Here is a 22,213-nt window from a genome sequence, read left to right on the forward strand (position 1 = left end):
AGCTCTAGTAATCAACGTAGAGAAATAAATGTTCAAATTCTAGGAAGTATCCAGAGCGCAAACATCTCTATATAGGCTGTGGACACTGCTTATCTGAGCTTAGGAGAGGACTCTGTGTCTCTTCTGATGTGCTTGTGCTTTAGGGACGAGTCATCTATTAATCAGCCATCTAGTATTAGTCTCAGATGACCACAGACTGTGAATCAGTAAAAATACAACTTAATGGTCCAATAGGGAAGACTGGCAGTGATGTGAAGTACCTTCAGATCAAAAAAGGAGATTGTGGGCTGGAATTCAGCTTGCATGTGCATTGTTGTATGCGGACCAGACAAACCTGAAACAAAGATTCCCCTCCCTTTATGTCTGCTCCTTCTAGCCCTCATATAAAGGCTGATTGTTTCACAAGGCCAGCGCTCCTCGGCATGCATGGCCCCATGTTAAATTGACAGAGAGGGGAGATGAGATGAGCTCTTAGGCAGAAGCCCTTCCTTGTGAGGGTGCTGAGGCGCTGCCACAGGGTGCCCAGGGAAGCTGTGGCTGCCCCATCCCTGGCAGTCTTCAAGGCCAGGATGGAACTGGATGAACTTCAAGGTCCCTTCCAACTCAAACCAGTCTGGGATGCTACAAACTGATTACAGGAAATTGAACACTAATACCCCACCCCTGACAACTGCCATCCTGAGCACAACCTCCACTGTGACAGCAGTACAGGCTGCGACATCACTCAGCTGTTCTGAGCAGCAGGCTGACTTCACAGCAACACGTGCCACTGTTCCACAGCTCCCAATGTGGTTGTCACGGGCAGTGCACGTGAGCAACAGCAGCTTTCTTCTGGGCCTCAGCATCCTGATCCTGGCTGCTGGGGCCACCCTCCTTGCCATCAGCCGTCGCCGACGGGGTCGCTTGTGGCCATGGGGCCCACTTTGTCCGAGCACTGGTGGTGGCTGTCCCCAGGAGCGTGACTGCACCACACTGCTGTTCCCACAGGCTTATGGCCAGGGCAAGCAACACCGGAGATGGAGGCGGCGATTTCGGACAGCAGAGCCATGTAAGTCCCCGGCAGCTCCAACAGAGGAGCCCAGCCCCATGTGGAGCAGGCTGGATGTATGGTCCCGGGCCGGTTCCAGCCCCCCAACACTCAAGAACCCCTCCCTGGCTTGCAGGTAATGCTGTGTCCCCCCTGTGTGGGCCCTGGCGCTGCAGCCCCGGCTGCACAGACTGCATCAAGGCTGCGTGGGAGCTGCAGGAGCTGGTGCTGTCAGTGTGGGCTGGGAGAGGAGCTGCAGCTGCTCTGGATGCTGGCACATGGCAGGCGCTATGGCAGGACCTGGAGGAGCTGGTGGAGCAGGGCCAGCTGAGCTGCTGCAGCTCCCCCAGTTACCCCGAGAGCATCAGTGCTCCCAAGAACCTGACAGCGACGCTCCTGCCTCGAGATGGAAGAGCCCCTATGGAGGTGAGGCCTGTTTGCTTCCTCGAACACTCGTGTGCTGGCAGAGTCTCTTCAGTCCTGAAGATGGATGTGGCTGGGAAAGCCCTGGAGATATGGCTGGGTTCCCTGCCCGTGCTGCTGCTGGTGCAGCAGTCCCAGGAGCAAGCAGCACAGCAGCAGGGGTGCTTCCGGGTCCTGGCATTGTTCAAGGCCAGGTTGGACGGAGCCTTGGGTGGCACTGTCTAGTGTCAAGTGTCCCTGCCCATGGCACGGGGTTGGAACTGGGTGATCTTAAGGTCCTTTCCAACCCAAAACATTCTATGAAGCTATATATGTCCAGAGGCAAGCACGTAAGCCCTTACAGTTTTACTGCTTCTGAACTTGAGACATTCCTCCCAGTAGTCTCCAATAACATCTAAATGGAATGAGGACAGCTATCTATGGCATGCAATTTGTGTTGGCACAGCAGCAGATCTCAAAGGCTCTGGAAGGCAGAGAAGCCCTCAAAATGCATGAAAAATCATCCTTACATGTTTTAGGCGTCTAAAAGTTAGCCGGGTTCTTTTAACTATCTGTTTAGCTAACATTGGCAAGAAATGGACACTTCCAAAGGACAGCTCATCCCATTGTAAAATAATTTCAAGGAAAATGGCATGTTTTGCTTTCTGCAGGTCTCTGCCTCCGTACACTGACTGCAAAATAAGCCCCAACAGTTAGGTCAGGCTTGCTTGGTTGAATTTTATGCTGCTGAAATTACACCAAACAGATTCTCTCTTCCTATCCCCATACCCTGTCCTCCAGCACTTACACAGAACACAGGCAGAAGCTCTGGGGTAAAGAGTTCAGAGATGACATCCCTGAGGCAAGACACTACATCTTGACCAAACCAATCACATGGGAGGAAAGCAAAGCACCACGGCAGAACCGATCTTTAACTTTCCTATTTCAAACTGTCTTTGAAGAGATGGGAAAGCTCCACAGAGGCCTGCAGTAGGCAGCGATGGATATGTTTAGACCTTCCAAATCTCTGGGTAGAGGCTAAACCATGACACAGGAAAGGGATGAAATGGATGCTCTGGTTTGGGGGTAAATGATGTGGGAAAGGCAGTCCAGAACAGGGGGAAATTATCATGTTTGGGTTGTTATTCATGCCTCTGCTCTGTCATTTGATATTGGTAATATGGGGTTCATCAGTCAACAAAAGGAGTAACAAAAGTTACTCCTCTAAGCTTAAACTTCTACAGCTCTAGTAATCAACGTAGAGAAATAAACTAATGTGGGTATCCAGACTGAGCCTTCCTGCAGACATGCAGCTGTGCAGGTCTCTGGCTGCAGCGAATGCCTGAGCCTGGCACTTGTATTGGAGGGAGCCAGTGACACTGCTTGCTGTATGGGACACCTGGTTTGCTGGTGACAGGCGGGATACACCAGTCCCAGAGAGGAAAAAGGGTTTTGGGGCAGGAGTTAGCAGGGCTTATTGACAGGGCTTTAAACTAGTTATGAAGGGGGGAGGGGATTTAACTGGGCCTGTTGGGGACAAGCCCAAGAGGAACATGCTAGGGATTGAAGGATGGCGGGCTAAGGAGGACTATCAATCTCTTGTTTCACTTGTGGGAAAGGATAGCTTTTTAGACCCTGTCCCGCAGGGGAAAAAGGGTACTAGGACTGGCTCCCTGAAATGCCTGTACACCAATGCACGCAGCATGGGGAATAAACAGGGGGAGTTAGAAGTCTGTGTGCGGGCTAAAGGTTATGATCTAGTGGCAATTACAGAGACATGGTGGGACAGTTCACATGACTGGAATGTGGTCATGGATGGCTATGTCCTTTTTAGGAAAGATAGGTCAGCGAAGCGAGGTGGTGGAGTCGCTCTTTACGTGAGAGAGCAACTAGAATGTATTGAGTTCTGTCCGGGGTCGGTTGAGGAGCAAGTGGAATGTCTGTGGGTATGAATTAAGGGACAGACTGGCACGGGTGATACAGTTGTGGGGGTCTATTACAGACCTCCTGATTAGGACGAAGGAGTTGATGAGGCTTTCTACAGGCAACTGGAAGTAGCCTCGCGACTACATGCCTTAGTCATCGTGGGGGACTTTAACTACCCCGATATTTGCTGGAAGACTCACACAGCCAGTCATTCACAGTCTAGGAGGTTCCTCGAGTGCATTGATGATAATTTCTTAATGCAAATGGTGGACGTACCAACTAGGAGAGCAGCGCTGCTAGATTTAGTACTCGCCAACAAGGAGGGTTTGGTCGAAGTGGCGATGGTCAATGGCAGCCTTGGCTGCAATGACCATGAGATGGTGGAGTTTAGGATCCTGTGTGGGAGGAATAGAATACCTAGCAAAGCCACAGTTCTGGATTTCCGAAGGGCCAACTTTGGCCTCTTCAGTCAACTGCTAAGGGAAGTCTCATAGGAAAGGGTACTAGGCGGTAAAGGGGCTCAAGATAGTTGGTTAGCATTCAAGGACCGCTTCTTCCAAGCTCAGGATCAGAGCGTCCCAATGAGTAGGAAGTCAAGTAAGGGATCTAGGAGACCGGCGTGGTTAAACAAGGAGCTGCTGGGCAAACTCAAGTGGAAAAGGAGAATCTATGGATTATGGAAGGAGGGGCTGGCCGCTTGGGAGGAATATAGGACAGTTGTTAGAGGATGTAGGGAGGCAATTAGGACAGCTAAGGCCTCCTTGGAACTCAATCTTGCTAGTCGGGTTAAAGACAATAGAAAGGGCTTCTTCAAATACATAGCAAATAAAACTAACACAAGAGGCAATATAGGCCCACTGCTGAACGAAGTGGGTACCCTGGAGACAGAGGATATAAAGAAGGCAGAGGTGCTGAATGCCTTCTTTGCCTCTGTCTTTACTCCTGCAGACTCTCCCCGAGGGCCCCGGATTTCTATAGCCCCAGAAGGAGTCAGGACAAAGGAGGAGTTTGCTTTGGTAGATGAGGATTGGGTTAGGGATCAGCTATGCAAACTGGACATCTGTAAATCGATGGGTCCGGATGGAATGCACCCACGGGTGCTGAGGGAGCTGGCGGAGGTCATTGCTAGGCCACTTTCCATCATCTTTGGTAAGTCGTGGGAAACGGGCGAGGTGCCTGAGGATTGGCGCATGGCAAAGGTCACACCAATCTATAAGAAGGGCAAGAAGGAGGACCCGGGTAATTATAGACCGGTCAGCCTGACCTCCATCCCTAGAAAGGTGATGGAACAACTTATTCTTGACTCCATCACTAGGCATATCAAGGATGAGGGGGTCATTAAGAACAGCCAACATGGTTTTATGAGGGGGAAGTCATGTATGACCAACCTTATAGCCTTCTATGAGGAAGTGACTAGGTGGAGGGATGATGGTAGAGCGGTAGATGTAGTTTTTCTTGATTTCAGTAAGGCATTTGATACTGTCTCCCACAGCATCCTCATAGATAAGCTAAGGAAGTGTGGGCTTGACGATCAAGTAGTGAGGTGGATCGAGAACTGGTTGAAAGGAAGAAGGCAGAGAGTTGTGGTCAATGGCGCAGAATCTAGCTGGAGGTCTGTGACTAGTGGAGTCCCTCAGGGGTCGGTGCTGGGACCGGTGCTGTTCAATATTTTCATCAATGACCTGGATGAGGGAACTGAGTGCACCATCAGCAAATTCGCTGATGACACAAAACTGGGAGGAGTGGCTGACACACCAGAAGGCTGTGCTGCCATTCAGCGAGACCTGGACAGGCTGGAGAGTTGGGCGGGGAGAAACTTGATGAAATTTAACAAGGGCAAGTGTAGAGTCTTGCATCTGGGGAAGAACAACCCCATGTACCAGTACAGGTTGGGGAGTGACCTGCTGGAAAGTAGCAAAGGGGAAAGGGACCTGGGGGTCCTGGTGGATAGGAGGATGACCATGAGCCAGCAATGTGCTCTTGCGGCCAAGAAGGCAAATGGCATCTTAGGGTGCATTAGAAAGGGTGTGGTTAGTAGGTCAAGAGAGGTTCTCCTCCCCCTCTACTCAGCCTTGGTGAGGCCGCATCTGGAATATTGCGTCCAGTTCTGGGCCCCTCTGTTCAAGAAGGACAGGGAATTGCTTGAAGGAGTCCAGCGCAGAGCCACAAAGATGATGAAGGGAGTGGAGCATCTCCCTTATGAGGAGAGGCTGAGGGAGCTGGGTCTCTTTAGCTTGGAGAAGAGGAGACTGAGGGGTGACCTCATCAATGTTTACAAATATGTAAAGGGTGGGTGTCAGGATGATGGAGCTAGGCTTTTTTCAGTGATATCCAGTGAAAGGACAAGGGGCAATGGGTGTAAACTGGAGCATAGGAAGTTCCACGTTAACATCAGGAAGAACTTCTTTACTGTAAGAGTGACAGAGCACTGGAACAGGTTGCCCAGGGGGGTTGTGGAGTCTCCTACACTGGAGATATTCAAGGCCCGCCTGGACAAGTTCCTGTGTGATGTACTGTAGGTTACCCTGCTCTTGCAGGGGGGCTGGACCAGATGATCTTTTGAGGTCCCTTCCAACACTTGGGATTCTGTGATTCTGTATCCAGAGCGCAAACATCTCTATATAGGCTGTGGAGACTGCTTATCTGAGCTTAGGAGAGGACTTTGTGTCTCTTCTGATGTCGTTGTGCTTTCAGGGACGAGTCATCTATTAATCAGCCATCTAGTATTAGCCTCAGATGACCACAGACTGTGAATCAGTAAAAATACAACTTAATGGTCCAATAGGGAAGACTGGCAGTGATGTGAAGTACCTTCAGATCAAAAAAGGAGATTGTGGGCTGGAATTCAGCTTGCATGTGCATTGTTGTATGCGGACCAGACAAACCTGAAACAAAGATTCCCCTCCCTTTATGTCTGCTCCTTCTAGCCCTCATATAAAGGCTGATTGTTTCACAAGGCCAGCGCTCCTCGGCATGCATGGCCCCATGTTAAATTGACAGAGAGGGGAGATGAGATGAGCTCTTAGGCAGAAGCTCTTCCTTGTGAGGGTGCTGAGGCGCTGCCACAGGGTGCCCAGGGAAGCTGTGGCTGCCCCATCCCTGGCAGTCTTCAAGGCCAGGATGGAACTGGATGAACTTCGAGGTCCCTTCCAACTCAAACCAGTCTGGGATGCTACAAACTGATTACAGGAAATTGAACACTAATACCCCACCCCTGACAACTGCCATCCTGAGCACAACCTCCACTGTGACAGCAGTACAGGCTGCGACATCACTCGGCTGTTCTGAGTAGCAGTCACTGACTTCACAGCAACACGTGCCACTGTTCCACAGCTCCCAATGTGGTTGTCACGGGCAGTGCACGTGAGCAACAGCAGCTTTCTTCTGGGCCTCAGCATTCTGATCCTGGCTGCTGGGGCCACCCTCCTTGCCATCAGCCATCGCCGACGGAGTCGCTTGTAGCCATGGGGCCCACTGTTCCAGCACTGGTGGTGGCTGTCCCAGGAGCGTGACTGTACCACATTGCTGTTCCCACAGGCTGACGGCCAGGGCAAGCAACACCGGAGATGGAGGCGACGATTTCGGGCAGCAGAGCCATGTGAGTCCACAGCAGGTCCCCCAGAGGAGCCCAGCGCCATGTGGAGCAGGATGGGTGTAAGGTCCTGGGTTGGTTCCAGCCCCCCGACACTCAAGAACCCCTCCTTGGCTTGCAGGTAATGCTGTGTCCCCCCTGTGTGGGCCCTGGCGCTGCAGCCCCGGCTGCACAGACTGCATCAAGGCTGCGCGGGAGCTGCAGGAGCTGGTGCTGTTAGCGTGGGCTGGGAGAGGAGCTGCAGCTGCTCTGGATGCTGGCACATGGCAGGCGCTATGGCAGGACCTGGAGGAGCTGGTGGAGCAGGGCCAGCTGAGCTGCTGCGGCTCCCCCAGTAACCCCAAGAGCATCAGTGCCCCCAAGAACCTCACAAAACACACCGAGTCCCAGGCACTGCAGATGCTGTGCCCTCCACCGCTGCTTGGTCCCCTGGACCCAAAGCTACCAAAGGAGAGAGGAGCTGGGGAGCCCAGGGCCCTGGGCAGTGCCAGTGCCGTGGGACAGCACAAAGCGGGACAGCAGGAGCCACAGAGCCCACGTGCATCTGAGGAGAAAACAGCCGTCCAAGCACCAGAGGGGGATACACTGAGGAAGAGCCTCCTTCACCTGCATCGGGGTTTGTCACCGTGGGACAAGGAGTGCCTGTGGCCTTCTGATTTAGTCACGGCCCCCACTCCCATTCTCAGCCGGAATGATGGAGCAGCAGGACCAGAAGCAGGACCAGCTTCCAAGCTCCTGAAGAAAGATGCTGCCTGTCAGACCAACATCACCACACAAGGCAGGGGCCATGCTCACAAAGAGGACAGGAGCTGGTCCTGCGCTACAGCGCCTGTCAGCAAAGCGAGGCCCAGAATGAGACAGGCTGCGGCTGGGCACCTGTGGCCACACAAAGACCCTGCCCATGTGGCAAAAGCAAAGCAGCTCAGGCAGAAGGAATGGGTCATGCAGCAGCAGGTTCAGGCATCCCTCACCTGCACTGTGGTCCCTATGACACCGTGCTCCTGCCTGGATTGTATCTCCTCCTCCAGCCCCGTTCCAGGGGAGGAGAGCAGGCAGGCATTCCTGGAGGCCAGGACCCTGCCCAGCACATCCTGCAGCTCTGGGAATGAGACGGGCACAGACACCAAGGGTGCGCCAAGGACACCCTGTGGCGTGGTGAAGGACTCGGCAGGGCCAGCACCCACCTTTGTGTCCCCAAGCCTTGTCCCTGCATTTCCTGTTATGGACACCAAGCCAGAGAAGGCACAGGGAGCCGAGATGGCTCCAACCTCAAGCCCCTGCTGCACACAGGGGATCCCCAGCCAGCACAACCCATCCTCGCAGCAGCACTGCAGTTCCGCTGTCACCAGGAATGTGAGCTCATGCCAGCCATGCCCAGCCCAGGATGCCCAGGACACTGCAGCAGCATCAACGAGCAATACCCTGCGTGTGGTGATGGAGAAGATTCGGCAGCGGCTAAGGAAGTTGTCCTTATCCCCGGAGAGGTCTCCCACTAAATGCAGCTAACATGGTGCGGAGAGGAAGGACCAATCTTCCCAGGGCTCCTGTTCTCCGTGAGCCCTCTGTTCTTGTAAATAAACACGTTGATGGTTCTCCAAAGAGCCATGCAAGTGGACTAACCCCTGCTGCAGGGGCAGGGTGTGTTGGGCATGGGAAAAGGAAGGTGGGCTCAGGGGAAGCTGTGCTGTCCCAGCAGGAGGACCTGGCCAAGAGGAGAAGCCTGGGCAAGGTGGGTTCTGCTCCTAGAGCTCCTTCTCAGCCCTGCCCTGCCCAGCCCCTTCTGCTACCCTGCAGGGCAGGTCCTCTGGCTCAACTTCACTTGTTCTCCAAGCCTTCCCTGAGAGCAGCTCCCTGCAGCCCCATCCCAGGCACCTTTGGGGACCACAGGGCTCTCTGAGTGCCTGTAGCTGCCTCTCAGGGGCAGCTCCACAGCAGTTTGCCCAGACACAAGCTCATTGACCAGACAAGATGATGCCAGTGTCCAGCTGCAGGGCTGAGGTCCTCGATACCTACAGCACGTCTCTTGGGCCAGTTGCTGTACTGACATGTCTATGCTGTGCCCCACATCCTCAAGATCTCCTAATAAAACGCATACATCATGGACCACTCCAGCTGTGCCGCTGTACTCATCACCTCAACCAAGCTCCTCATTATCATCTCCTATACCTGCATCACAGTTGCCATCCACAGGATCTAAGTCCAAAGGCAGGCAAAAAGCCTTCTCCACCTCTGCTTCCCACCTAATTCCTGCAGCCAGATTTTATGGAACAGGCTTTTTCATGTACACACAGTTCACAATTCTCAATGGAGCACAAGAATCATTGCTTCATTTATGCTCTGGTGATTCCCATGCTGAATCCTATGATGTACAGTCTGAGGAACAGGGAGGTCAAACCACCCCTTCAAAGAGCAGTAGCAAGGCTGTGTTTCTCTGAGTACCACAGAGATTCAGGAGTCCAAACAAGTCTTCAAGACCTTGAGAATTGTTAATTGTTAACTGAGACATCAAACTGAATGCAAATCTTGTATCCATGTGGCCATTAAGAGACAAGAGAAAATGCACACACCCAGCAGGACAAGAGCTTCTAGTAACTTCTAGTGTATGCCATAGGTTTGGAACAGAAAGAAAATGGCTTCAAGGAGATACAGAGAGGAACATCAGAGTCTGAAAACCAGGAAGTTTTGTGAAGAAAAAGGAAGGGGATTTAATACTGGACATATGCAGGGATGTTTAATACGTGGGTTAGACAGCACAAGCAGTGTTTACTTTCAGAATCCAAGGAACTTCAGAAGTAAAGAGTCCATCCACAGTGTACCATCAGAAGCAAAGGGAGGTAGGCCATGAGCAGGGCTGGAGACAAAGCTCCGCCCTTGGTCTAGGATCCATCCAAGAAGCAGAAGCACAACTATAACCACACACATCTCCACTGTAGTCAAAGAAAGACTGGCAGCCCTAGACAGAGCTTAGATAGGGCTCCTAGGCTGTGGGCAGGAAGGACCATGTGTCTGAATTGATTCAGGTGAGAATCACCAGGGCCATTAAGTACTATTAGTGCCTTCTAGTATGTTAAAACTAAAAAGAAACCTCATTCTTTGAATCAGCTGAAATACTCACTTTACCTGAAAGTAAGTTTTCAAGGCTACAATTTCTAATATATGAAGACACAGAGTACTTAAAGCATGGCTAAAAAGAGGGCAAAGGCTCTCTGTTCACAGGGAGCTGTATGGAGAAGACAAGGGGCAACAACTACAAGTGGACTGGGAGAGATTTCATCTCAAGAGAAGAAATACATCTTTTACAATAAGAACAATCATTCACTGGAACAGCCTCTCCAGGGACATGGTAGAGTCCCCATTGCATAATAATAATAATAAAACAATCATTGCTTCATTTATGCTCTGGTGATTCCCATGCTGAATACTATGATGTACAGTCGGAGGAACAGGGAGGTCAAATCACCCTTTCAAAGAGCAGTAGCAAGGCTGTGTTTCTCTGAGTACCACAGAGATTCCGGAGTCCAAACAGGTCTCAAAGAACCTGAGAATTGTTAAATGAGAGTAATTAAATGCACAAGTAGTTTGGTAGTCCCTACCAAGGGAAAAAAAGACCTTATAGAAGCCTTCCAATACCTAGAGGGGCTGACAAGAAAGCTGGAGAGGGGCTTTTCACAAGGGCCTGTAGTGACAGGACAGGGGTTTTGCTTCAGACTAACCCCTGAAGAACAGTGACCTGACCCCAGAAGTAGAACAGTGTTCTGGCCTATGCTGGGCTTTCAGTGTACATTTTTGTCCACACTGTTGTGTATCTTGTGATTTGCCAGATGGCTTTGGGATAAATGGTTGGGGTGTTTTAAATGATTTCCACTGTCATAGTTTAAGAACCACAGGAAACCCCATGAAAACATCTGGGGCTCTGCTTATAACAGAACCAGAGAACGGTTAGTGTTGGAAATGACCTTAGGATCATCCAGTTCCAACCCCCTGCCATGGGCTGGTACGCCTCACACTAGATCATGTCACCTGATAACAGGGCAATAGCCACCATCTATCAGTAGAGAATTTCTGATCTTTTCATTCAGCTGGGGACTGATGACTTCTCGTCTTCTCATCTATTCTGTCTCTATGTTTTATGGAGCAGGAACTATGGACCAGGAAAGATACTCTGGGTGACCTTGTGTGCTATTGAAACTTGTGCTTAGAAAACCAAATCCCAGCTGTACCCTAAGTTATGGCATTGAACTCTGTGGGAAGCTCCATAGTGTGACAGCTACATGGGCAGCCCTGACTTCTTAGTGCTTGTCTTTGAAGCTGCTCTCAGACGGAGTTACATGCATTTTCTTAAGCTGCTGAAATACGTTTTAAAACCAAAAGAAAAACCCAGAAAATCCTGAATGTATCACCCAAGAGAAAAGCTCTTTGGGCATTACAGCTGACTTTTGAATCCACTCTCAACATGACCAGCAGCTGAGAAGGGATAAAGCTTAAGTGATTTCCATTGTTTTAATATTAAGAATGTGCATTTGCTATGACTAAGATTCAAGTTCCTGCAGTGAAACCATTAGCTTATCTTTTACACCAAAGCAGCAACCACAGAAAAGGCCACTGAGACAGACATCCTTGACATGTGGTTTTAGTAAGCGGTGTGCAAGCAACAAAGTCACAGCAGTGATTTAGCACATGGCACAACAGCTGGAATGACACACCACAGCACTTTAACACAGCCCAAGGCCCATCTCAAGCTGGAAGGGTTTATCATCCCAGCACAGAGCCTCGTAGCTAAGAGATACACAGATTTATAGCCACAACACACAGGGACTGCTCAGCACCCCACCTCTCTGAACATCCATTACCACCTTTGTCAGCCATGCCTTCACTTTTGCCTGGTGTGAAGCACTGGTTTTACTTACGGACTCACACAGACTTAAAGCACACTCTGCAAACCTTCCTTCAGTCTGCCAACACCGTGAAAAGTCGGAGCAACGGTCACAAAGCCCGTGTATACAAAGCCTCTGTTTTGCCCTCACTGGCCATAAGCAGAGACTTAAAGCTGTCTAATATGTGGACACATGAGCACAATTGACATCTCTGGTTCAGGCATTAGAACAGGCTGCCCAGGGCAGTGGTGGAATCACCATCTCTGGAAGCGTTCACAAACCATGCAGACGAGGCCCCTAGTGACATGGGTTAGTGGTGGACTTGGGAGCTCCTCCCTGTGAGGGTGCTGAGGCGCTGGCACAGGGTGCCCAGAGAAGCTGTGGCTGCCCCATCCCTGGCAGTGCTCAAGGCCAGGTTGGACACAGGGGCTTGGCGCAAGCTGCTCCGGTGGAAGGGGTCCCTGCCCGTAGCAGCGGTTGGAGCTGGATGAGCTTTAAGGTCCCTTCCAACACAAACCAGCCTGTCACTCTGTTAAGCTTTAGGCCTCTGGCTTCAGTGCACCTCAGGGAATGCAGGAAACAGCGGTTAACAAGAGAGCAGAGCTGTGTACAGCCCCGAACTGTCCTTGCCCTGCTCCCAGCCCTGCCGCTCACTCCTCACCCGCAGGAGCAGCACACGCCAGAACCACAAACCAGCACCCACCGCTCAGACGCCACCTCAGCGGGCAGGACAAAGGAACCAGCACAGCCCCCGGCCCCGTTACCAGCCCAGCCACCAGGCCCGGGCAGCAGCGGGGTGGCTGAGGCCCCGGGCGGAGCTTACACACCGCCGTGGGGCCGAGAGGCGCGCGGGCCTCCAGGGCTGCCTCCGCCGGCCCGCTCCGGAGCGGCGCGGCCGACTCAGACTGCGGCAGCTGAGCCAGCGGGAGCGCTCCCTGAGCAGGCCAGGGCGCCGCTGCCGCGGAGCACGCTGGGAGGTCCAGTCCAGGCGCCTGCCGCTTCCCCGTGGTGTAACGCTTCCACGGACAGTGCCTGCAGCCCTGCCCTGGGCAGCCTGTTCCAATGCCTGAGCACCCTCTGGGGCAGGAATTGTTCCTCAGCTCCATCTAAACCTGCCCTGGGGCAGCTTGAGGCCGGTAACTCTTGTCCCATCCCTTGTTCCCTGGGAGCAGAGCGCAGCCCCTTCCTGCCTCCATCCTCCTGTCAGCACTTGTAGGGGGCAATAAGGTCCCCCCGGAGCCTTCTCTTCTCCAGACTGTACCCCGCCAGGTCCTCAGCCGTTCCCCATCACACCTGGGCTCCAGGCCCTCCTTATCCCACAACTGCAGGTACAGTAAAAAAAGCAAAAGCTTTTCGTTCAACCTCCCATTACAATGTCCATGCCTGATCTGAATGCTCCAGTCTTCCTCTCACCATATGTGGCTGCTCCCTGGGTTTAGAGGAGCTGTTCTGCATTCCAACAGGGCACAGTAAGATAAAGATGATGGTAAAGGAGTGTCCCAAGCTTTTGTCTTCTCCCACTTCACCAAGGTAGCTTGGAACTCGCTTGGGGCTGTAACACTTAAGGACACAAGGAAAAAATCACAACCAGAAGAATGAAGGAAACAAACCACTGAAAACAATGCACAAAGAAAACAAGGAGGAGCATCTTGCATTTGTTGATCTTTCCTAAGGTTCACTGACTGCAGAGTTTCCTGCATGTAGGCTAAGAAATAACATCGCTTTGGTAAATTATCTTAGTCACTCCGTGAAGGGCCTCTGTTCTCAGCTTGTACCTCAAATATATACCACATGAGTCAACTTTGCATGTCCCAGGCATGTATGTATGTGCAGTTTGGGGCTAAGAGTCACCAGGATATTTAAGGAAGTTGCTAAGTATGTACAGTATTTGTTTATACAAGTTTGCCGATGACACCAATCTGTGTGGTTCGGTTGATATGCTGGAGGGAAGGAATGACATCCAGAGGGACCTTGACACGCTTGTGAGGTGGGCTGATGCCAACCTTATGAAGTTCAACCATGACAAGTGCAAGGTCCTGTACCTGGGTCGGAGCAATCCCAGGCACAGCTACAGGTTGGGCAGAGAAGAGATTCAGAGCGGCCCTGCAGAGAAGGACTTGGGGGTGCTGGTCGATGAGAAAATGGACATGAGCCGGCTTCAGTGTGCGCTCGCAGCCCAGAAAGCCAACCGTATCCTGGGCTGCATCAAAAGGAGCGTGACCAGCAGGTCGAAGGAGGTGATCCTGCCCCTCTGCTCTGCTCTTGTGAGACCTCACCTGGAGCATTGTGTGCAGTTCTGGTGTCCTCAACATAAAAAGGACATGGAACTGCTGGAACAAGTCCAGAGGAGGCCACGAGGATGATCAGGGGCTGGAGCACCTCCCGTGTGAAGACAGGCTGAGGAAGTTGGGGCTGTTCAGCCTGGAGTAGAGAAGCTGCATGGAGACCTCATAGCAGGCTTCTAGTATCTGAAGGGAGCCTGTAGGGATGCTGGAGAAGGACTCTTCGTTAGGGACTGTAGTGATAGGACAAGGGGTAACGGGTTAAAACTTAAACAGGGGAAGTTTAGATTGGATATAAGGAAGAAGTTCTTTACTGTAAGGGTGCTGACGGGCTGGCACAGGGTACCCAAGGAAGTTGTGAATGCTCTATCCCTGGCGGTGTCCAAGGCCAGGTTGGACAGAGCCTTTGGCGACATGGTTTAGTGTGAGGTGTCCCTGCCCATGGCAGAAGGGTTGGAACTCGATGATCTTATGGTCTTTTCCAACCCAAACCATTCTATGGTTCCATGACTCTGTACGGTATCCAGACACCAATGTACTACAATAGCGTGTATGTGCTTTGCAACACTGTGACGCTGCTGATACCATACCCATCAACAAGCATTTTGTAACACAATTAAGCAGGAATAACCAATTAAGCTATGAGAGAGGAAATGAAGGCTTGTGGTATAAAGGCAGAAACAGGTTATGGGAAAACATTCACAAGTAGTAAAGTCTTTAAGGTAAAACACAGGATGAGAAGCATGAAAGGTGTCTGATGAGAGCAGAATAAGCAGGAAGGATGCGTGGTGAAACATGAACAAGCCTGGTCCTAAAATGCAATAAATTGTGAGCAGATGAGATTCCTCTCTGTATGAAGGGTATGGCAAAGCTGGCTGCTAGATAAGGACGGTCTTTTCCACTGTACAAAAGGCTTTCATTTCCAAGTTTAATACGTACGATCGCACCTGTCCGCAGGAGTTTTCTAAATTGGACTTTTCTTTAAAGCGTCTTGGTTGTTGTCTCAATAAGCATAAGCTGAAAAAATGGAATTTTCTTCTGCATTTGGGATAGAGGAGACGGGTTGAGAGATTTGGGGTTTTTCAGCCTGGAGAAGGGAAAGCTCTGGGGAGAACTTGGAGCAGAGGAGAAAGAGATCCTTCTGTGATGGGAGCTGTCTGACTTTGCCTTCGGTTTTGTGATACTGGGAATCACCTTGTAAGTTGACTGTTTCTTTCCCAGCAATTACCAAATGAACCTGGGAAGCTAGATCAGATGCAGGTATTCCTAACAAGTCACCTACATTTAGTCAGGCAGTTCCCATCATTTGTGTTGCATCAGAAACACACTATCTTGTTCTTCTAAGAAAATCACTGTGAAAACACTCTTCTCCCTACTGTTCTCCTTAGAGCATCCTTCACCTCTTTGTTCCTGAAGCTATAAATGAGGGGGTTCAGCATGGGAAAAACAAGGGTATAAAACGCAGAGATCACTTTGTCTGTGTTCATCGAGTGGCTGGAGCTGGGCTGTAAGTATGTGAAGAGGAGGGAGCCATAGAATAACCCAACAGCCATCAGGTGGGAGGTGCAGGTGTAGAAGGCTTTGTGCCTGTTGTCTGCCACATGGATCCGGAGGATGGTGCTGAGGATGCAGGTGTAGGAGACAGCGATGGCCAGGAAGGTGCTGGTTTGTATAAAGCCACAGAGAGTGAGGAGCAGAACCTCGCTGATGTATGTGTTGGAGCAGGAGAGCTCCAGCAGCGGGGGAATATCACAGAAGAAATGGTTGATGACATTGGAGCCGCAGAATGACAACGCGAAGGTGAAAGACGTGTGCACCAGCGAAGTCAGACCCCCGCTGAGATAAACCCCAGCTACCAGGGTGGTGCAGACCCTGCGGGACATGACAACAGTGTAGACAAGAGGGTGACATACAGCCACGTAGCGGTCATAGGCCATCGCAGCCAAAAGGAGGCACTCGGCATCAGCAAAGGCAGCGAAGAAAAACATCTGTGTTGCACAGCCAGTGAAAGAAATGGCCTTCTGCTGTGCTAACAGACTCACCAGCATCTTGGGAGCAATGGCAGATGAACAGATAAGGTCTAAGAAAGATAAATTGCTTAGGAAATAGTACATGGGGGTATGAAGGCAGGCACTGAGCTGGAGAAGCATGATGAGGCCAGCATTCCCCACCAAAGTGGTGATGTAGATGAGTAGGAAGAGCCCAAACAAAGGTATCTCCACCTCCAGACGGTCGGTGAAACCCAAGAGAATGAACTCTGTCAGTGTGGTGCAGTTTTCTTCAGGCATCTCATGACCCTGTGTTTGGCTTTGTCAGGGGATCAGTCCTAGTGGGTAGAGCAATGCACAAACAGATTGTATCTTTCAGAAGACAGAAATGTAGGCACCTCAACAAGTATCAGATGGGGAAACCAATGACTTAGATGACGCCCACTGAGAAGAAACTTTAGGAGGACATTCAAAGAGAGCTTTACACACTTTATATCTTAAATTCCCTTCTGTTTATTCCTTTCATATATATATGGATAAGGTGCTGGGACATAGAACTGTGGAATGGTTTGGGTTGGAAGGGACCTTAAAGCTCACCCAGGTCCAAGCCCTGCCATGGGCAGGGACACCTTCCACTAGAGCAGCTTGCTCCAAGCCCCTGTGTCCAGCCTGGCCTTGAACACTGCCAGGGATGGGGCAGCCACAGCTTCTCTGGGCACCCTGTGCCAGCGCCTCAGCACCCTCCCAGGGAAGAGCTTCTGCCTAAGAGCTCAGCTCAGTCTCCCCTTGGGCAGGTTAAAGCTGTTCCCCTTGGCCTGTCCCTACAGGCCCTTGTCCAAAGCCCCTCTCCAGGTTTCCTGCAGCCCCTTCAGGCACTGGAGCTGCTCTAAGGTCTCCCCTTCAGGAGCCTTCTCTTGTCCAGGCTGCCCCAGCCCAGCTCTCTCAGCCTGGCTCCAGAGCAGAGCTGCTCCAGCCCTCACAGCATCTCCGTGGCCTCCTCTGGACTTGCTCCAACAGCTTCACATCCCTCTTGTTTTGTTGCCTCCACAGTTGGACGCAGGACTGCAGGGGGGTCTCATGAGAGACATCTGGTCTAGGTCATGCTTGTCTAGCAAGGTTGGACCAGATGATCCTTGAGTTCCCTTCCAATCTGGTATTCTACAATTCTATGACATAAGACCTCAGATGGGATTTTATTTAAGAGCTAGAGCATAGTGCAGGTATAGAAGAAACTTTGAAAGATACATCACCTGATGTAAAACATCAAGTATAACATTTTGCATACTATAAGGTATATATTTGAGTGTAGCTGCAACACATTTACCTGTGTGACCAGTAGAGCAAGGAGTTCTGGCACAGTTAATAACGATCTTTGAGGTAGCAGTGAAATGGAGCACTGGGAAAAATGGATTGAAATGCTGGAACATAAACAGATTTATTACTTTATTTAGACGAAAAGACGACAATTATTTTGGAGCACAAATCATTGAGTCTAAAATTAATTATTTCCTCTCACTCTGAGACTTCTTACAAGCATTTTGTGGGTTCATTTTCCTGAGGCTGATCAATCCTTAAGCAACCGATGAAAAGAAAGCCATGAGTATTGTTTTTAAGCATCTGAGCACAAATATACTGTTAGATTTTCCAAGCATTATTCCCCACTTTACTTTTTGTCTGAAACCAAGTGAATTTGATTCAGTCCCCTACAAAATGAATTTCTGGTCTTAATTTTACCTTTCCAGAAGTTCATCATTTAACTTAACTTTGCCAAAGTTAAGACACTTCTCTGGTGATGGCAGTATAAGTTCGAGGCAGGGCAGATCTTTCTTGCTCACCTTTACATTTCCAGGAAATACAAGGACTGCAGAAGGACATTTAATAACGGAACTGCTAGCAGGTCCTGTAAATATCAGTGCTAAGTGGATAAAAGCACAGCCAAACCAGAAATGTCTATGTTCCTTAATAACGTGTAATAATCTAAGCTGACTCGTTCAGGATAGGATATTGAATGGTTACAGTAGAGCCTGGGGGTTCAGAAAGGAGGGTTGCACTGATCTCACCTGTATTTGGCTTTGTAAAGCTTGGTCTAGATGCAACATCTTCAGTTCCATCTATAATCGCTGCAGAGGGGTAGGTGGGATGCATCGTATCCTGGCTATGGGCGCATCTGTTGATGAGAAAGGACGCCTGCATGACCAATATCAATTCACTGCCAAAAGTTTTGATGGTTAGTGAGATGAATCGCATTTTAGACAGTTTTCTTTGATCTTTTTTCAAGGTCCTCCATTCTTGATGCATCCTAGAATCTGAATCACTTTATGGGTATGACCTTTTACTCCAGATGATGTCCGGGGTGACTCAGGTACCGTGATTCCTAGACTAAGATGACAAGCTCTGCCGAAATTCAATTGCGTTTTAGTTTTGGTTGAGACCAGTTAAACAGTGACCTTGTAACATTACCACTTATTTTAACATTATCACAGGTAATTTGAGAGATTTCTAGTGAAAGTAAGAAAAAGAACCTTTCTGCCCCAAAAAATACTCCATAGTTATGCACATGTGGCTCTTTCCTCCTATTTCCAGCTGTGGTTCATGTTTGGAAACTGAGGCAGAGAAAGCCTAGAAGCTGCTGAGTGGTCTTTGATGAGGACCTGCAAGAGGCAGCAGATCAAAATTTAGGTGTAAAAATTAAAGATAAACCAAATTCCCCCCTTTTTAAAGATATATTCATATTTATTGCTTTCTTTTGTTATCTCATGATGCCACAAAACTTTTCTGAATCCGAAATTCATCCAAAGCAACTGACTTAGAACAATTCCTACACAACTCCCTGAATGGAAGGAAATTTTATGCATTAGGAAACTTACCTACTAGGGAAATATTTGGTTTATTTTCCTGGATGAAGGAAATGTTTCTTTTGAGGAATGTCACAGATTTTATATCTTCCTTTTGGACACGGGAGACCGCGATGTTCTCTAGGGAAGAGCAGAGCAAACAATTAAAGTGCTGCCGGTGTTTGTCTCAGTGTCGAAATACTCCAGTGGAACGATGTGCTGTAAAGGTGTTGTACACACTCTTGGAAATGCTTCTAGTATTTCTTTTGACTGGAATCCCATACAGAGTATTGGTTTTAAGCTTCAAAACAGCTTTGAAATGAGAATGGACATCTTGGCAAATGGAGTCCAAGACCGTGAAGTCAAGTCGTTGTGACCTTGAAGCAACAGCTTTCAGGGAAAAAGACTTCCAAATGCACCTCAAAATGATTGTGACAATTTAGAAAATGGAATTCCAGAGGCCATTAGAACTTCTGGTAACAGAATTGTGATCATATCAACTTAAAGGTGAACATTCATGCTAGCTAAGGTCCCTACATTATACAGAAATTACACACCCAGAGAAAGATTTAGAGCAGTTTAAGTTGTTACTTTACTACTTACATTAAGCAGTAGCTAATCTTATTCATTAACATGAATTTCTTTTCAAATAAAGCTAATCCTTGTTCTTTCCTAGAAGAGCCCCAATACTGACTGTGAATAAAGAATATCAAGCAGCGAGGGAAAAATAAAAAAAGCTTTAAATTCAACCACTCCTCACTAGCAAATGCTTAATTTGACAAATGTGCAGCTGATATGTTTTTCTATGAGGAAACTTGGGCAACTCAACATTTTTATTCTCCAGCTAACAAGCTTTATTTGCATGGCTTGTCTTCTCCTTCCTTCTATCTTGTCCATAGGTGCAGAGGAAGCTCAGGCTGGATATAAGGAAGAAGTACTTTATTTGTGAGGGTGGTGAGGCGCTGGCACAGGGTGCCCAAAGAAGTTGTGAATGCTCCATCCCTGGCATTGTTCAAGGTCAGGCTGGACAGAGCCTAGGGTGGCCTGGTCTAGTGTGAGGTGTCCCTGCCCATGGGCAGGGGTTTGGAACTGGATGATCTTAAGGTCCTTTCCAACCCAAAACATTCTATGATTCTACATATGTCCAGAGGCAAGCACGTAAGGTCTTACAGTTTTATTGCTTCTGAACTTGAGACATTCCTCCCAGTAGTCTCCAGTAACATCTGAATGGGATGAGGATAGCTTTGTATGGCATGAAATTTGTGTTGGGCACAAAGGCTCTGGAGGTCAGAGGAGCCCTCAAAATGCATGAAAACACATCCTAACTAGTTTTAGGCATCTAAAAGTTAGCCGGGTTCTTTTAACTATCTGTTTAGCTAACATTGGCAAGAAATGGACACTTCCAAAGGATGGTTCATCCCATTCTAAAATAATTTCAAGGAAAATGGCATGTTTTGCTTTCTGCAGGTCTCTGCCTCCCTGCACTGACTGCAAAATAAGCCCCAACGGTTAGGTCAGGCTTGCTTGGTTGAATTTTATGCTGCTGAAATTACACCAAACAGATTCTCTCTTCCTATCCCCATACCCTGTCCTCCAGCACTTACACAGAACACAGGCAGAAGCTCTGGGGTAAAGAGTTCAGAGATGACATCCCTGAGGCAAGACACTACATCTTGACCAAACCAATCACATGGGAGGAAAGCAAAGCACCACGGCAGAACCGATCTTTAACTTTCCTATTTCAAACTGTCTTTGAAGAGATGGGAAAGCTCCTCAGAGGCCTGCAGTAGGCAGCGATGGATATGTTTAGACCTTCCAAATCTCTGGGTAGAGGCTAAACCATGACACAGGAAAGGGATGAAATGGATGCTCTGGTTTGGGGGTAAATGATGTGGGAAAGGCAGTCCAGAATCACAGAATCCCAAGGGTTGGAAGGGACCTAAAAAGATCATCTAGTCCAACCCCCCTGCAAGAGCAGGGTAACCTATAGTACATCACACAGGAACTTGTCCAGGCGGGCCTTGAATATCTCCAGTGTAGGAGACTCCACAACCCCCCTGGGCAACCTGTTCCAGTGCTCTGTCACTCTTACAGTAAAGAAGTTCTTCCTGATGTTAACGTGGAACTTCCTATGCTCTAGTTTACACCCATTGCCCCTTGTCCTATCACTGGATATCACTGAAAAAAGCCTAGCTCCATCATCCTGACACCTACCCTTCACATATTTGTAAGCATTGATGAGGTCACCCCTCAGTCTCCTCTTCTCCAAGCTAAAGAGACCCAGCTCCCTCAGCCTCTCCTCATAAGGGAGATGTTCCACTCCCTTAATCATCTTTGTGGCTCTGCGCTGGACTCCTTCAAGCAATTCCCTGTCCTTCTTGAACAGAGGGGCCCAGAACTGGACGCAATATTCCAGATGCGGCCTCACCAAGGCTGAGTAGAGGGGGAGGAGAACCTCTCTTGACCTACTAACCACTCCCTTTCTAATGCACCCTAAGATGCCATTTGCCTTCTTGGCCACAAGAGCACATTGCTGGCTCATGGTCATCCTCCTATCCACCAGGACCCCCAGGTCCCTTTCCCCTTCACTACTTTCCAGCAGGTCAACCCCCAACCTGTACTGGTACATGGGGTTGTTCTTCCCCAGATGCAAGACTCTACACTTGCCCTTGTTAAATTTCATCAAGTTTCTCCCCGCCCAACTCTCCAGCCTGTCCAGGTCTCGCTGAATGGCAGCACAGCCTTCTGGTGTGTCAGCCACCCCTCCCAGTTTTGTGTCATCAGCAAACTTGCTGAGGGTGCACTCAGTTCCCTCATCCAGGTCATTGATGAAAATATTGAACAGCACCGGTCCCAGCACTGACCCCTGAGGAACTCCACTAGTCACAGACCTCCAGCTAGATTCTGCGCCATTGACCACAACTCTCTGCCTTCTTCCTTTCAACCAGTTCTCGATCCACCTCACTACTTGATCGTCAAGCCCACACTTCTTTAGCTTATCTATGAGGATGCTGTGGGAGACAGTATCAAATGCCTTACTGAAATCAAGAAAAACTACATCTACCGCTCTACCATCATCCCTCCACCTAGTCACTTCCTCATAGAAGGCTATAAGGTTGGTCATACATGACTTCCCCCTCATAAAACCATGTTGGCTGTTCTTAATGACCCCCTCATCCTTGATATGCCTAGTGATGGAGTCAAGAATAAGTTGTTCCATCACCTTTCCAGGGATGGAGGTCAGGCTGACCGGTCTATAATTACCCGGGTCCTCCTTCTTGCCCTTCT

The 22,213-nt window shown here is 49.5% G+C and overlaps 1 protein-coding gene and 1 long non-coding RNA gene across 2 annotated transcripts; both read right to left on the reverse strand.

The window, feature by feature from the left end:
* Window positions 1-14,236: 14,236 nt before the first annotated feature.
* LOC136016372 (olfactory receptor 5AS1-like) lies at window positions 14,237-17,916 on the reverse strand. Its single transcript, XM_065683446.1, has 2 exons — window positions 17,416-17,916; window positions 14,237-16,429 (listed from the first exon to the last, which is right to left on the reverse strand). The coding sequence occupies exon 2, from the start codon at window positions 16,389-16,391 to the stop codon at window positions 15,453-15,455; it is 939 nt and encodes a 312-aa protein (XP_065539518.1). The 5' UTR covers window positions 16,392-16,429; window positions 17,416-17,916; the 3' UTR covers window positions 14,237-15,452.
* An 81-nt stretch (window positions 17,917-17,997) lies between these two features.
* LOC136017361 (uncharacterized) lies at window positions 17,998-19,060 on the reverse strand. The gene is made up of 3 exons (XR_010613915.1): window positions 18,959-19,060; window positions 18,614-18,742; window positions 17,998-18,258 (listed from the first exon to the last, which is right to left on the reverse strand). It is a non-coding gene; the product is annotated as an uncharacterized LOC136017361 (long non-coding RNA).
* Window positions 19,061-22,213: the final 3,153 nt, after the last annotated feature.

Source organism: Lathamus discolor, chromosome 6 (assembly GCF_037157495.1).
Source record: "Lathamus discolor isolate bLatDis1 chromosome 6, bLatDis1.hap1, whole genome shotgun sequence".
Lineage (NCBI taxonomy): Eukaryota > Metazoa > Chordata > Aves > Psittaciformes > Psittacidae > Lathamus > Lathamus discolor.

What these genes read in the sequence shown, in the direction of transcription:
- LOC136016372 (XM_065683446.1), bottom strand. Translation starts at nt 16,391, where the DNA reads ATGCCTGAAGAAAACTGCACCACACTGACAGAGTTCATTCTCTTGGGT.